This window comes from Pongo pygmaeus, chromosome 5, assembly GCF_028885625.2.
Source record: "Pongo pygmaeus isolate AG05252 chromosome 5, NHGRI_mPonPyg2-v2.0_pri, whole genome shotgun sequence".
Lineage (NCBI taxonomy): Eukaryota > Metazoa > Chordata > Mammalia > Primates > Hominidae > Pongo > Pongo pygmaeus.
Genome location: NC_072378.2, coordinates 137,070,404 through 137,088,235, shown reverse-complemented (window position 1 = coordinate 137,088,235; position 17,832 = coordinate 137,070,404). Strand labels below are relative to the sequence as shown.

General features: G+C 38.1%; 1 protein-coding gene across 1 annotated transcript in view; it reads left to right on the top strand.

Annotated features, from left to right (window-relative positions):
* MAP3K5 (mitogen-activated protein kinase kinase kinase 5) overlaps positions 1–17,832 on the top strand; it is a 236,587-nt gene that overhangs the window by 61,613 nt on the left and 157,142 nt on the right. Inside the window, exon 3 of the mRNA XM_054491631.2 lies at positions 12,009–12,148. Coding sequence (XP_054347606.1) covers positions 12,009–12,148 — 140 coding nt within the window. The remainder of the gene's footprint in view (positions 1–12,008; positions 12,149–17,832) is intronic.

Sequence of the window (17,832 nt, the reverse complement as noted above, 5' to 3'; positions counted from 1 at the left end):
TCTGTCACCCAGCCTGGAGTGCAGTGCTATGATCTCGGCTCACTGCAACTTCCACTTCCCGGGTTCAAGTGATTCTCCAGCCTCAGCCTCCCTAGTGGCTGGGACTACAAGCTCCCGCCACTGTGCCTGGCTAATTTTTGTATTTTTGATAGAGACGGGATTTCACCATGTTGGTCAGGCTGGTCTCGAACTCCTGACCTCAAGTGATTTGCCCACCTCAGCCTCCCAAAGTGCTGGGATTACAGACGTGAGCCACTGCAGCTGGTACTTCCCTCCTTCTTACCTTTAAAGTATCCCTTTTCCCCCATGTTTGACTTTTCTCCCCTGTCATAGAACCCAACCCATCTGTCTCATCTGAAAATATAGAGATAGCCTCCATTAATTAGCACCCCCTTTAAAATCTTTCTCTTTTTTTCTTCTTTCAGCTTGACTTCAAAAATGTGTACAGTCTCCACTTGTTCTAATAATGTTCAAGTACATCATTCTAACACTAAAAACCTTTAGATCCTTCTGTCCCATTAAAGTATTGTCTGATCTCTTGCTTTCCTTACTGATTGTAAAGGTGCCTGCCATGGACCTTGGAAAACGTCAGTCACCTTTTGTTCTTCACCAGTCTTTGGAGAATCCTTTGGGCTCATTCCCTCCATTTCCTCATCTTGTATTCAGCACCTTTTGTTCTGTTGTACTTACCTTCGTTATCATGCAGCTTCTTTGTAATCCTTGTGGTAAGCTAAAATTTGTCCTTCACCTCCCCTGCCACCCTAATATCTATGTCAAAACTGGAACGTGTGCATGGTACCTTATTTGGAAAATGGGTCTTTGCAGATATGATGAAGTGAAGGATCTTGAGATAAAATAATCCTGGATCAGCTGGGCGTGTCCTAAATGTCATCACAAGTGACCTTATAAAAGAGGCAGAGGGCAATTTGACACCACATGCATACACATCACAAGCCAAGGAGTGCCGAAAACTTAGAATCTTGAAGGGGCAAGGAACTGATTATCTTCTAGAGCCTCTGGAGAAAGCATGGCTCTGGCCCTGCCTACACCTTGATTTTGGACTTCTGGCCTCTAGAACTGTGAAAGAAGACATTTCTGCTGTTTTAAGGCATCAAGCTTGTAATAATTGGTTACAATGGCACAGGAAACTAATGCAATTCTCTTTTAACATTCTGGGCAAAATGATCGATTAGAAATGAGTTAATTTTCACAAGGCAAACATGCTGGAGTAACCAGCACCTAGATCAAGCAGTAGAACTTTACCAGCACCCCAGAAGACCCCTTCAAGCCCCCTTTAGCCATGGCCCATCCTCTCCAAGGTGTGCGCCATTGTGACTTTTAATATTGCAGAATCACACGGTGCCTAGTCCTTTGTACCTGGATTCCTCCTCCCAACAATGCGTTTGTGAGATTCATCCATGTTGTCATGTGTGGCTGTAGATTTTTCATGCTCATTACTGTATAGTATCCATTGTCTCTACATAGCATGCTTTTTAATTTCTTCTGCTGTTAATGGTTTACAAATAGTATGGCTATGAACATTCATTACATGAGCACATATCTGTGTTTCTATTGGGTATATAATGAGGAGGGGAATTCCTGAGTCCAGGAAGCCTCATTTCTTTCTGTACTCTAAGTTGACAGCCTCATCTACATTCACTGTTTCAGTGGTCACTCATTGCTGTGACTCTTTTTTTTTAGGCAGAGTCTCACTCTGTTGCCCAGGCTGGAGTACCGTGGCGCCATCTTGGCTCACTGCAAGCTCCGCCTCCTGGGTTCACGCCATTCTCCTGCCTCAGCCTCCTGAGTAGCTGGGACTACAGGCACCCGCCACCACGCCTGGCTAATTTTTTGTATTTTTAGTGGAGACAGGGTTTTACTGTGTTAGCCAGGATGGTCTTGATCTCCTGACCTCGTGATCCACCCGCCTCGGCCTGCCACAGTGCTGGGATTACAGGCGTGAGTCACCATGCCCGGCCTGCTGTTACTCTTAGATCTTTCTGCTTTTGATCTTTCTGCTGAGATTCAGAAGGACTGCTATCAGTAATATATTCACCCCCACTCCCCAATTTAGTGTGTTCCAATTTGAACTCAAGCTCCTATCAAAAAAAAAAAAAAAAAAAGTTTGGCCAGTTGTGGTGGCTCACACCTGTTATCCCAGCACTTGGGAGGCCTAGGCGGGTGGATCACTTGAGCCCAGGAGTTCGAGACCACCCTGGTCAACATAGTGAGACCTTGTTTCTACAAAAAAAAAAAAAAAAAAAACCAACCAACCAAACAAACAAAAAAACAGGTATGGTGGCATGTACTTGTAGTCTCAGTTACTCAGGAGGCTGAGGTAGGAGGATTGCTTCAGCCCAGTAGTTGGAGGTTGCAGTGAGCCATGATTGCATCACTGCACTCCAGCCTGATGACAGGGACCCTGTCTCAGAAAATACCACAAAACCTCCCTGTGTCCCTTACTATGTTAATGGCAAATCATTATCCTTAATTATCCATGTTCAAAGCAGAAACATCTTTAATTCTTTCTTTGCCTGTAGCCACCAAGTCCCTGAAGCCTGTTGAGTTTCCCCACGTGTTGTCTGTGTTAATTGAGGGACACGCTCTCTCGGATGACTCCCACACAATCTCCCAGCCCCCAGTCTGTGTAGTCTATCATCCATCTACAAATATCTTTCCAAAGTGAAGCTTAGATCCTGACATACGTCTTCTCAAACCTCATGGACATGGATGGATCCATCCATTGATTATAGGATCAAGTCAAAATTCTTGATGTTGTTTTTCTATGTTTTCATAAGTTTGCCTTCAACATCATTTCTATGAGAAATTACTCATATAAGGCTTTATCAGGAGGTGTTTAGTTGTATAATAGCATTATCTTCGATCACATTTTAATGATACATTGCTCAAAGGGTCTCCTCTGGGCATTTCTTGTCCTGGCTCTATGTGATTACCATTCATGGTGAGTTTACTGTGCCTAGCACACATGTAATCCTTACAACAGTTTTGTGCAGTAAATACCTATGTTGTTATTCCCAATTTATAGTTGAAGAAACCACAGCTCAGAGAGTTCAAGGTATTGTCTGACGTCATCCATCCAGAAACACAACTGGGATTCAAACACTGGAAGTCAAAGAACGGCTTGTCTGTTATTTACATGCTCATTACTCTTCTGGAGATGAGAGTGTTTCCTTTTCCAGCTCTTCAGCTCTGTGGAGTGCTTTACTGAGGCTGCGTGTCCTCCTGGCATTGAGCTGTGGCTCTAGGTCCTGACCTTCTGGTCTGGTCACCTCCGAAGGATGTGTGCTTTCTCTGCCTTCACATTCTCTAAAGCTGAGCTCTTGCAGCTATTGCCCGGGTAAGGGGTCTTTAGTTATTATAACACCCATCTTAGTTTTGCACCCTCCTTTGTCTCTGTTTCACTCCTCCTTCCTCTCCCTCTTTTTCTGTTCTGTCCCTCCCTCCACACTAGGTTTCTCCCTTTTCCTCTCTTCCCTTTCCTTTTGTAAGTGTAGTGGCTCTCAACTCTTTTTAAGGCCAACCTCTGGAAATGCAAAATATCCCTCTGATTACCTCCCTACCAGGCCTCACTTAGCAGATTAACAACAACAACAAAAAGCCAGCAAAACACTTCAGTGTAATACAATGTCACCAATAAGAAAATTAGGGCTGGGTTGGGGAGGTTAGGTATAATTTGCTTTAGCAATATAAGAATGATTAATGTTTGAATCACCATGCATACATTTATTAGAGTTTAGTGATGAGGAAATTATGGACCAGAATATACTGTTGATATAAATTTGCATCATTTTACATGGTATAATTAACCAAATAACACACAAGAAATTAAAGGGAGGCTGATGAAGCTAAAAGAGTAGTCATTTGTAGTAGGGATTGCCCAACTGTGACCAATTCAAGACTATGATGATAGATGATGCTTATGTCCTTCTTGAAAATTTCAACAATCCTAGCTGTATAACAGGACTTTTGCAGTTTCCCGATGTTATTTACTTGCCAAACTTTAGAAAACTGACTTGGAGTCTTTAGGAGACTCTAACAGGACATGACTTTTAGGTCAAATTTCAGCAAATACCAATTAACATCTTCCCTCAACTCTTCTCTTCACAAGCAGCAGCAACTCATGTGAGATATTTAACTAACAGATACCTTATTATGAAGGGAAATTCAATTTAAAAACCCCACAGACTACCAGCCACTGCCATTCGATGACCAAAATGCAATTAAGCTTAATAGTTTAATGTTATTACCCTAAAAATTTTATTATGCTTTAATAAACCCCTGGTAAACCTCATGTTATCCTCCACTTAACATTAACTCAATCAGAACGAGGAAACAAATTACACCTTAGGTAAAAATGTAGGAGATTTTTGTGTCTTTGTCTATACTTTTAAATGACTAACTTTCTTAAATTTCTTTTTTTTTTTTCTTTGAGGCAGAGTCTCGCTCTGTCGCCCAGGATGGAGTGCAATGGTGCTATCTCGGCTCACTGCAAGCTGCGCCTCCCCGATTCATGCCATTCTCCTGCCTCAGCCTCCTGAGTAGCTGGGACTACAGGCACCCGCCACCGCACCCGGCTAATTTTTTTTGTATTTTTAGTAGAGACAGAGTTTCACCATGTTAGCCAGGATGGTCTCGATCTCCTGACCTTGTGATCCGCCCGCCTTGGCCTCCCAAAGTGCTGGGATTACAGGCGTGAACCACCGTACCCGGCCCTAACTTTCTTAAATTTCTAAATGTGGCAGTTTTACTCACAGTATTATTACAACAACTCAGATAATTATTAAGTACATTTACTCATGAAATATATAATAAGACTGGTATGATTTGATCCCCAAATCTATTTTCACATCTCACTTGTGTTCTGAACTTGTGAATTTCTGTCTCCTGTAAGTTTAGGATGTGAGTCAGTGAAGAGTTAAAAGAGCTTGGACTCTAGAGCTGGATTGCTTGGGTTTGAATTCCAGTGGCAACACTTTCTAGCTGATTTTTGGGAGGTACATTCTCTGCTTTAGTGTCCTGAAATAATACCACCAATCACAAAGGGGTATTAGGAAGATTGAGTTAATATTTGAAAAGCATATACTGTCTGACACATAGTAAGTACTGAATATATGTTTATAAAATGAAATGGATAAACTGTTCCTCCTATAAATGGGGCTCAGGAATTCTTGAGTATCAAGTGTTTGTTTAATTTATTATAATTACATCTTCATTTGTATTTTTAATATGTCTTAGGATCATTTCACAAGGAAGATAATTTTCACCTGTTTATTTTACTACTTTTGAGAAGGTACCCAGCAGAGTCAGAAAGTAGCCACGGATAATATTTTCTTTAGTTAGGTAATGAAATATTACTGTTTAAACAGTGCTGTGTTTCTGGAAGTCCTAGTGAATATAACAAGGCAAAAACAAACAAAAAACAAAAGGCATACAAATCGGAAAGGAAAAAACAAAATCACTTCTAGTTGCAGATGATGTGACTGTCCATGTAAAATAATACATATAAAATAATATATATGAAAAAAGCTTCTAGAACTTATAATTGAGTTCAGTTAAATTTCAGGATACAAGATCAATCTACAAAAATTATTGTATTTTTGTATGCTAGCAATGAGCAATTGTGATTTGAAATTTTTAAAAACAGTACCATCTATAATAGCACCAAAAAGAGAAAACATTTAGGTATAAATTTAACAAACTATGTGCAGGATCTACATGTTGAAAATTATGAACTACTAATAAAAAAACGACGGCCTAAGTAAGTGGAGAGATATTCCATATTCTTTTTTTTTTGAGGCAGAGTCTTGCTCTGTCACCCAGGCTGGAGTGCAGTCATGTGATCTTGGCTCACTGCAGCCTCTGCCTCCAAGGTTCAAGTGATGCTTGTGCCTCAGCCTCCCAAGTAGCTGGGATTATAGGCATGTGCCACCATACCTGGCTAATTTTTGTATTTTTATTAGAGACAGGGTTTCACCACGTTGGCCAGGCTGGTCTCGAACTCCTGGCCTCAAGTGAGCCGCCTGCTTCGGCCTCCCAAAGTGTTGAGATTACAGGTGAGATATTCTATATTCATGGATTGAAAGACTCAATATTGTTAAGATGTCAGTTCTTTCTAAAGTGATTTTTTAGATGCAACACAATTCCAATCAAAATCCCAGGATTTTTTTGTGGCTATCAGTTGATAGATATCAACAGCCAGCTGATTCTCAAAATTTACATAGGAAAGCAAAGAGAACAACTAAAACAGCCAAAACAAATTTGAAAACAGAATAGAGTTGAAAAACAGAATAGAGTTGACCTACCTGATTTTAGTAGCTACCTTAAAGCTCCAGCAGTCCGAACAGTGTTGTGTTGACAAAGGATAAACACATAGATCAATGAAATAAAACAGAGAATCCAGAAAAAAACCCACCAAAGTGTAGCTAGTTAATGTTTGATGAAAATGCAGAGGCAATTCAATGGAGAAAGGACAGTCTTTACAACAAATTTGAACCTTGACCCATGCCTCACACCATATACAAAAATCAACTCTAAATGGTTCATAGACTTAAATTTAATATAAAGCTATAAAACTTCTAGAAGAAACCATAAAAGAAAACTTTTGTGACCTTGGGTTATGCAAAGATTTTTTTCAATACCACACCTGAAGCACAATCCATTAAAGAAAAAGTTGATGAACTGGACTTAATTAAATTTAAATACTCTTCTCTTGTAAAGACACACTTAAGAGAATGAAAAGACAAGTCATAATCTGACAGTATCTGCAAATTGCATATCTGACAGAGGAACAATATTCAGAAAATATAAAGAACATTCAAACCTCAACAATAAGAAAACAAACTCAACAATAATTTTTAAATGGGCAAAAGCATTGAGTACTTAACCAAATAAGATATACAGATAGCAAATAAGCACATGAAAAGATGCTCAACCTCATTAGTCATTAGGGAAATACAAATTAAAACCATAACGAGGTACCACTACATACCTATTAGACTGGCTTTAGAAGAAAAACGGACAATACCAAGCGCTGACAAAGATGTTGGACAGCTGAGATGCTCCTCATACTTTGCTGGCGGGAATGCAAAATGTTTGAGTCACTTTGGGAGAGCTTGGCATTTTCTTATTAAGGTAAACATACCCTTACCTATGACCCAGTAATCCTACTCCTAGGTCTTTACTCAAGACAAACGAAAGCATGTGTCTATATAAAGACTTGTACATGAATAGCAACTTTATTCAAAATTGCTCAACCTGGAGACAACCCAAATGTCCTCAAACCTGTGAATGGACGTCTATGGATGATTCTCACGTGCATTTTGCTAAGTCAAAGAAGCCAAACCCAAAAGGCTACATACTGTATGATTCCATTTATATGACATTCTGGGAAAGGTAAAACTTTAGGGACAGTAAATAAATCAGTGGTTGCCAGGGACTGGGATTTGGGGTGTGGAGAAGACTAACCTCAAAAGGACAGCATGAGGGAGATTTTTGGAGTGAAGGATCTATTTTGTATCATGACTATGGTGGTATGTACTCATTTTTCAAAACCCGTTAGACTGTACATCAGAGACAAAGAGAATGAATTTTGCTCTATGACAATTAAAAAGTAAATTTAGAAAAGAATAGAAATGTCTTAGAACAAGTCACTTATTTGAATTTGAAATAGAAAAAAGCCAACCTTTTTCTGAGTTACCATACTGTATTACTGTATTTTAAAATTATACCAATAAGCACCTTTCAGTGTTCTTTATAGCATCCAGAAATGGATCTGTTCCTGTTTAGATGTTCAGAGGTAATAAATATACCTTACTTTGCTTGCACCATTTGTTTTAAATGTCTAGGCTGGGCACAGTGGCTCGTGCTTGTTATCCCAGCACTTTGGGAGGCTGAGGCGGGCAGATGACCTGAGGTCAGGAGTTCGAGACCAGCCTGGCCAACATGGCGAAACCCTGTCTCTACTAAAAATACAAAAATTAGCTGGATGTGGTGGTGCACACCTGTAATCCCAGCTACTTGGGAGGCTGAGGTAGGAGAATCACTTGAACCCGGGAGGTGGAGGTTGCAGTGAGCTGAGATCGTGCCCCTGCACTCCAGCCTGGGAGACAGAATAAGACTCCATCTCAAAAAAAAAAAAAAAAGTCTAGTTTCTCTCTTAATCTGAAAGTTTTCTGCAGTGTTTTTATTTTATTTTAGCATCTAATTCCACATGTCAGTTCTCTGGAAAAATTTATCCCCTCCTTTCATTACTTTAACTTAGCTAGTATTTTTCTTTGCGTGTCTCTTATTTTTCATCAGTAAGTGTTTTATTTGGTTTCTTACAGCCCTACATTACACAGCTTCTTGATTTTAAAGCAATGTGATTGACTGCTGAGTGGCTGGCACCTGTGGGAGGAGGAAGCTGTGTGGGTGCAGGAGGCAGCTGGGCTGTGTGGGTAGGATGCAATGACTCACTTTTGTCATGTGTTGATTTTTGATGCAGAAATGTTAAGGACCCCAAAAGAAAACTCTTTATTTGTATTAAAGAGTCCTTAAGTCATTTTTAGCCTTGAGGGGGGAAAAAAATCTTCTGAAGCTCCTTTGACCTGTCTTCCCACTTCATAAACTTCTGTGTCTTTTACCTCCATTTCATCTGATTGATTTCTCATTCACCAAAGTTTAATGCTAATTTCATGCTCATTAGACAAGGTGGACTCTGCACCAAACAGCTTCTCAAGCATCTGCGGTATTTTTATGTGCTGTACTTTGGTTTTATATTCCATCACACAGGTCTTGAATGTTGTTCATTTCATATTTTGATAGGTTCCTAAATTGTGAAAGTAATCAATGTTCATAATAGAAATTGTGGGAAATATAGAAGGTATAAAATAGAAAAATAAAATAATCCATAATCCCTATAACACAGCTATTACCAACAAAAGTTGGTGTACAACTTTTCAGGTATTTTTTATGCACATGGATATATACATAGAATGTAAACATCATAATGCACTCATTATAATGTATACATTATATTTTTAATGTATATGCTATACATGGCAGTATGTATATTATATTTTACTTTTTATTTTTACTTAATATAGTTTGAATTTATCCCCTGTTGCTAAGTATTCTTCTACTTTTTTCTTTTTCTTTGGTTACATGATTTCCCATTATTTGAAATTATTATATACATATATATCATTATTACATGTATACACACACACGTATATAAACATTTTCTTACTGATAGGTGTTTAGACATTTTCCATTATTTTATTGTAAAAAATATTTTTTCAATGGACAGGTAAATCTATTCACATTTATAATAATTTTCTCAGAGTAAATTCCAAGGAATGGAATTATTGGGTCAGAGTGTACATAATTTTTAGGATTTAAGCCTTCTAGAAGTTTATACTTGGCTAGGGTGTGGTGGCTCATGCCTGTAATCCCAGCACTTTAGGTGGCTGAGGCAGAAGGATTGCTTGAGGTCAGGAGTTTGAGACCAGCCTGCACAGCATAGTGACACCTGTGTTAACAAAAAATTTAAAAAAATTAGCCAGGCATGGTGGCACACGCCTGTAGTCCCAGCTACTCAGGAGGCTGAGGCTGAAGGATCGGTTGAGCCCACGATTTTGAGGCTGTACATATATAGTGAGCTATGATTTTGTCACTGCACTCTAGTATGGGCAACAAACTGAGAACTGTCTGCCTTAAGAAAAAAAAAAAAAGGAAAAAAAAGAAAGAAGAAAGTTTACACTTCCCACAGCATAAAAGAGTGTCATTTCTCTGCATTTTCATTGACTCCTTTACTTTGCCCATTTCTTAGGCAAAACAATTGACATTTTATAGTTGGTTTAATGTGCATTTATTAGAAGCAAGATGTAGAGTAATTTCTCACATGTTTATTTACCATTTTAAATTTCTGTGAATTTGCTTGTTGATGTCTGTAGCATGATTGTCTAATGTAATGTTTTTATCATTGCCGAGTTATTTTAAATTGATCATAAGAGATGATTTATAAAGATATTAACCTTTCATCTCTCACATATTACATATATTTTTAAGAAATCATCTTCTTTTAAATTTGTTATATATTAACATTTTCATTGTAATTATGAATGGCTTCTGTTTTATATTTCCTAAATATTTATTGCAATTACAAAGGAAGCTCTTTATTTTCATAATAGTTTTGCATCTTGATGCCTTACTAAATTGTATTATTACTTCTAATAGCTATTCAGCTAAGTCTGTTGGGGTATTTGGTTGACATCCACAACATCTGCAAATAGAGATAGTTATCTATTTTATTTTCTAGAATTATATCTTCTTACTTTCTAGAAATCTTATTGCAGTGGCTGGGATTTTCAGAAAGCCGTTATATAGTAAGTAGTGGGAACAGTTGACAGCCTTTATTTCTGATTTTCATGGGAATATCTAAATGCACAAAGTTGGAAGTTGTTATGAAATGTATATTATTCTCTATGTTAAGGAAGTGCCTTTATATTTTTAATTTGCAGTTATTATTTTTTAATTTAAAATTTTTATTCTTCTTAGAGCTAGGGGTCTTGCTGTGTTGCCCAGGCTGGCCTCAAACTCCTGGCCTCAGGTGATACTCTCAACTCAGCCTCCTGAGTAGCTGAGATTACAGGTGTGTGCCACTATGCCCAGCTCAGCAATTATTTTTAATGAGAAATGGATTGAGAATTTTAATTAATGCACTTGGAGCATATTCAAGATGCTGATGAGTTTTTTCCATTGAGCTATCCTTGCATTCTGCAAATAAATTTTAAACTCACGATCTAGGTCTTATAACACTTGGTACATTTTGTTAGTTTTTCTTTCATATTTTTGTTTATAGCCATAAAGGAGTTTTAGACTAATCTAAATTTCATTTTTGTGACATTGTCAAATTTTGATATCACATTTCTACTACCTTGTTACTGGTCATCTTTGAGCCTTGGATGGATTTGCATCTGTGGTTATATTCCCCTTCGTTATATTTTCTATACCTTTTTTCTCTCTTTTGTTCTTGATTATACTTACCAGGGACTTACTAGATATCAGTTATTTAACTCTAAAACCCAGTTCTGTATTAACTAATAAGCTTACCTATTTATTTTTTTTAAATCTCGTTTTATATGTGTTATTGCTGTTTTTTAATGAATCTGCTTTTTTTTTTAATTTCCTTATTTGGAATCTTAGTTAACGTGTTTTAATGTTGAAATTTATGAGAGAGCATTAGCCCCTGCTTCCCACCATTGCAAATTCTCCTCGGTTTCCAGTAATCACATGATCTCCTTCTTCTTTAAAAAAATGCAGGTTTGGTCCAGGCATGGTGGCTCATACCTGTAATCCCAGCATTTTGGAAAGCTGAGGCAGGAGGATTATTTGAGGCCAGGAGTTTGAGTTTAACTTGGGAAACATAGGAAGACCTTGTCTCTAAAAAAATTTTTTAATTAGCTGGGCGTGATGCTGCATGCCTGTAGTCCCAGTTACTGGGGAGACTGAGGTGGGAGGATCATTTGAGCCTAGGAGTTCAAGGCTGCAGTCAGCCACGATCATGACACTGCACTCCAGTCTGGGTGACAGCAAGACCTTGTGGGGTGGGGGGAGCGGGGAGAGATAGCATTAGGAGATATACCTAGTGTTAAATGACGAGTTAATGGGTGCAGCACACCAACATGGCACATGTATACATATGTAACAAACCTGCACGTTGTGCACATGTACCCTAAAACTTAAAGTACAATAATAATAAAATTTAAAAAAAAAACAATAGTAGTTGTTCATAAAAAAAAAAAAAACAGAAAAAGGGGGTTTGTTACATTTTATAAAACCACTTGCAGGTAGAGCTGCAAATTCAAAATTCAGTGATAAATTAAGAGAGAAAATCCCTATCATTTCCTTATTTCCTCTTTTGAATACTAAGATAATTCAAACCAAAATGTGCTGATTGGGCATTATTTGGGTGTCATTCTTCGGGGGACTTTGTTTTCTGTTTGCAGATATTGCGGTGGTGGAGATGAGCGATGCCTTCCGGCAGCCGTCCTTGTTTTACCACCTTGGGGTGAGAGAAAGTTTCAGCATGGCCAACAACATCATCCTCTACTGTGATACTAACTCGGACTCTCTGCAGTCACTGAAGGTACCTCCCTTGTTTACTGAATGTTTCATTTTAGCATCAGCATTTCAGGGATACCAGTTTGTCATCCAAACATTTTAAGTAGCTTTTATTTGTGAAAGACGTTTATATATGTGGGTAGTATGCACCAATTACTAGTCAAGTTGGGAAGTTTATCGAGAATTCACTGTAGAAATTTGATGACACGAGTAGGAAAAAAGTTCACATTGAGTTCTGAGTTTCAGTTATGGTTGTAGGGGAGGAGACTGTGTAAATAGGAAGTCATTAGCGCAGACATGGAGAAGGGAGATTGCATAAGGTATGGTCAAGCCTTCATGCTTTGTCACTTTTGGGAGCTTCATGGTGCTCACCAGTCTCCCAAGTAAAAGTACACTTCCTACTTGAAAGTGCTCTGAGAAATTCTCTCTGAGTATACCAAAATAGTTGCCATCCTCTTTCACTAGGGTATGATTTAAACTAAGATGGGAGAAAAGGAAGAGAAACTTACTATGTTTGTCTACAAAATTCAACCTGTCTCAATGTCATTCTCTCCAGTAATAGGAACTTAACTGCTATAAAGGCATTTCCTCCATCCAAAGAAGTTTGCCTAAAATGCTTTTTGCCAGGCCAAGTGATTTTACACTGTGTGTTTCTTTGAAAAGCATCCCACAGTTCAGTGAATCGCATGCTGAGCTTGCCATCATCCATTTCCTTTGTGAAACTTCCAGCTAGCTTCATGTGGCTTTTTCTCAGCTCTGTCTTCCAGTTCCCAAATCTGAGCCAACCTTGGGACATTGAGCTCTAGAATCCTGAACCATATTACTAATGACTTAGCAATTGTTATATGAGTATCTCTAACCCATATTTCATGCAAAAAAGTCTGTAGTATTTTGCATTCTGAGTATTTAAAGCATGTGTGGCTTTCTTTGAGAAATCTGCAGAACTTCATTGAGCAAACATACCTACTACATGCCAGGCATTGTGCTGGTGATTGACAGGTATATCCCTTTCCAGAATACTCTGAAACAGTTCTAAGAGATTTGCCCCTACTTGTCCTAAGTCTGTTTTTTTATCCTAGAGCAATCCTTTACCTGGAGCAATCCTTAAGCCCCTCCTTAATTTTCCTCCAGATTTACCCCTTTAATTAGTACATCATAAAATGTTGTAACTCATTTTTAATTAGACATTTTGATTTGCTGCTATTTGCAACCCACATTAGTATTTGATGAAGGAATTAGATTATTTTATTTAGCTCTTTTCATTTTTCTTTGGGTTAAGTTTATATATTTATTTATTTATTTATTTATTTATTTATTTATTTAGACAGGTTCTCGCTCTGTCACCCAGGCTGGAATGCAGTGTCGTGATCACAGCTCACTGCAGCCATGACCTCCTGCGTTCAAGTGATCCTCCCTCTTCAGCCTCCTGAGTAGCTGGGACTACAGATGCATGCTATCTCACCCAGCTAATTTTTCTCTTTTTTGTAGAGATGGGATTTTGCCATGTTGCCCAGGCTGGTCTTGAACTCCTGAGTTCAAGGGATTCTCCCACCTTGGCCTCCCAAAGGGTTGGGATTATAGGTGTGAGCCGCCACACCTAGATCACCTAGATAGATTAAGTTTATTTAAGCAGGCCCTATAATGTTGGAGATTTTTTTACTCTCTACATTTTTTTGCTCTTGCTCGTACTAGTATCTGGTGGTTTAATTTTGTGCCCATACTTTCCTAGGGAAGTATTTTTAAATGAAATAAACTTACATTTGAGAGAAAGAGATAAAGCTAATCTTACCACACATATGTCTGGAACAAATAAACTGGCTTATTGTTTTAAGCTAGCCTTTGTCTAGGAGTGTTATTGGCATTTGATTGAAGTAGTTCCTTAAAAAGGCTAATGATGTCTAAACTGTGCTCATTTATCTTGTACATATTATCTGCTTCTTACTGAGTATTTACTATGTGCTAGGTACCAAGTGCTTTATCTGCATACATTTTCAAATTCTTAAAGAAGAGGCTGGGTGTGGTAATCCCAGCACTTTGCGGAGCTGAGGCAGTTGGATCACTTGAGGCCAGGAGTTCAAGACCAGCCTGGCCAATGTGGTGAAACCTTGTCTCTACTAAATACAAAAATTAGCCAGGTGTGGCAGCACATGCCTGTAATCCCAGCTACTTGGGAGGCATGAGAATCTCTTGAACCCAGGAGGCAGAGGTTGCAGTAAGCTGAGATCACACCACTGCACTCCAGCCTGGGCGACACAGCAAGACCCTGTCTCAAAAAAATCACAAAACAAAGAATAATAATAATAATAATTCTTAAAAGAGCTCTGTAAGATGTATTTTCTATTAGCATTTTTTTAGTATCACAAACCGAAGCTCAAATAAATTCAATCATTTGCCTAAGGTGATATAGCTAGGAAAATTTGGGATTAGGACTGCCTGACTCCAAAGCCTGTTGCCCTTGACCGCTAGGCATTATTGTTAGTTACTTCTAGTTAAAATTATATCATATATTCCTGCTGAGTGTGTTCATTTAGAAAAGCCTATCAGCTATGCCTCCTGAGTTTTCCTAGGTAACATCCGTCTTTTTTTCTTTTCCTAACTTAAACTTTTGCTGTTTTCTTATTTAGACTATTCCTAGCCTGGTAGGTCATGTGTCTGGTTGCAGAGGACAGAAATATCTGGGATAGGAAGCATATTTGGCAGTCTAGCAATTCCCTCTGAGTCCTGAAAGTTCCTCAGGTCCTATGCTACCGAAAAGAGTTGGGGTGTGTGTGTATTTTTAGTTTTATTCATTTCTGGGCAATTAGTTAAAGATGTAACCCTTATTCCTGCCATTGACCAACAGATAGGAAAACTGCAATGAAAGAAGCAGAACAAGAGATATTTAAAATAATATATCATGTAAGGATTAGCCAAGTGAAATAAAAACAAAGCATTTCTCTGTTTTCACAGGGCAAAGGCAGTTTTAGAATGCTATTCTTGTCATATGTTTAGTTTCACTTAGGTTGATTCTTTGGCCATCTAGAAAGTACAGCTGCACAAGTTTTATTTTAATCTGCTGCTCTTTGTTGAAGACTGCAGTTTCTCTTTGGTGGCAAATTCTCAGGAAGAAATCGTAGAAAAAAAATTTTTTTTGTTTTAATTTAAGCTCCTGGAAAAGTAATGGGAGCTATAAAAGTACTTTAAAAATCTATGTCTGAAGTATAATTTGAAAGGATATTTAGAATCTAGTCATAGCATTTAATTGTAATAAGATTTATATCCATTGTTTTAAATCACAAGTACTATTTTGTTGTACTAAGAATGAAAAATTTTACTTTTTTTTTCAAGAGAAGATGATCATTACACTTTGAGAGAAGGAAGTTGATTTTTTTCTTTTTCTTTTTTTTTAGCGCAATGGAGCAATCTCAGCCCACTGCAACCTCCGCCTCCAGAGTAGCTGGGATTATAGGCACGTGCCACCATGCCTGGCTAATTTTTATATTTTTAGTAGAGATGGGGTTTCACCATGTTGGCCAGGCTGGTCTCGAACTCCTGACCTCAAGTAATCTGCCCACCTCGGCCCCCCAAAGTGCTGGAATCACAGGCGTGAGCCACTGCGCCCGGCCAATTCTTTTTCTTTTCTTTAACATTGTAACAACACTTTTATTTTTTACAATTTTCTTTAAATCTCATGAGAATTTCTCACGTGCCTACTAATGTTTATTGAGAGAATATCTATGCCAATATTTACATTGGTTTAAAATAAGAAATGCTAGTAACAATTATTTTCCGATTTATTTCATGCATTATGAAATGATCATAACTTCCACTTGGGGTCTCTCAGTAAGTGGTGAGTAAGTCTGGACACTCCTGGTCAATGAGCTGTGGCGCAGATGCATTAAACACCTCTGATGACTTAGGAGAAATGAACCTGTTTTGTGTAGAGTGAGGAAGTTGTTTTAATGAACTATCTCTTATCACTAGAAATTCCTTTATGACACCAGCTCTCAGCTTATCTTCTTGTGATCCTTTCCTCCACTCCCTTCCTCAGCTCCTCTATGTTCTGGGCCACTCCCCACTCACTTTAAACAATGCTACTTATAAAACAAAGCAAAACAACAAGATGAAACATGACTGCACGTGCCAGATAGTTGAGAATTAAAAGCTCTTATACTACAGATGGCCAGATTGTGGAGAGTGGGAAACCTACACACTGCTGGTGGGAGAGATGCTACCTTCTGAAGCGCAATTTGGGAATATTTAATAATATCAAATGAGCATATCACCAAGACTTAGTCATTCCGACCCTAAATGTATACTGTAAAAAAGTCTCTTGCATGCATAAGGAGATATAATCAAGAATGTTTATGTTAACATGTTTATAATAGCTCCTCCTCCCAAGGAAATGGAGAATTAATAGATACCTTCAGCTGAAATCTTTTTTTTTTTTTTTTTTTTTGAGACGATCTTGCTCTGTCACCCGGGCTGGAGTGCAGTGTTGCTATCCTGGCTCACTGCAACCTCCACCTCCTGGGTTCAAGCAATTCTCCTGCCTCAGCCTCCCTAGTAGCTGGGATTACAGGCTCCCACCACCACGCCCAGCTGATTTTGGTATTTTAGTAGCGACGGGGTTTCACCATGTTGGCCAGGCTGGTCTCGAACTCCTGATCTCAAGCAATCCACCCACCTTGGCCTCCCAAAGTGCTGGGATTACAGGTGTGAACCACCGTGCCCAGCCAGCTATAATCATTTAATGGAATATTATAGAGCACTTAAATCAGCTAGTGCTTTAGACATCGATATCAATATATCTCAAAACAACAGTGTTGGGGTAAAAAAATTACTTGTGTACAGTATCATACCATCTATATAAAATATCATCATGTGCAAGAGGATGCTTTTATACACACTTGTGTTATAAAAGGATAGACATGTGCATGGGAATTATAAACAACATTCAGAATAGTTACCTCTTAGGGGATAGGAATGGAATAAAATTGGGAAGGGAAGATGAGAGTTTTCAACTATATCTGTAATGTTATAGTTCTAAATCTAGGTGGTAGATCATGAGTGCTAATTTTTGTACTTTTTATATACTTGAAGTATTTAATAATTAACCTTTTTAAAAAAAGGAATAGGTTGCTATATTCTTTTATTTTTTATATCCATCAGGATAACGTATATGCGTTTTGGACAGTGGAATCCCAAAATATTTTTAGTGTCTTTTTTCTATGTTCTGGCTGTGGTTAGAAAGCTGCAGATATTTGGATATTTCCCTTTCTGCACTCAAACAGACTTTGTTCTCATTTTATCCATTACAGAAGTAATGTTTCTTGATAGATTGGTAGGCACATCAGTTAGTGGTGATGCAGTTTGTGTTGAAACATAATGATTATGTTTGATTATTTCTTGTTCAAAAAATTTAGTTGTATTTTTATCTTTAACCATTGCCTGAAAAGTTACTTTACGGATGGGATTTTCATTAATAGACTGTTCTCTGTGGCACCCTGTCTACATGCTTACTCCTTCACTATCTCACTGAATACAGAACACACATATGTGATGCTTGAAACCCTTACTCTGCTTTAGTGCATCTATTATTTTCTAGATTGGGATCTGGCTAGCATGAAATCTTAGGTGCACAAACCAAAATTTGTAACACTTCACTAAATTAGCCCTTAAAAATCAGCAAATTTTAATAATACAGCAGCTCCCCAAAACATTAAAAAT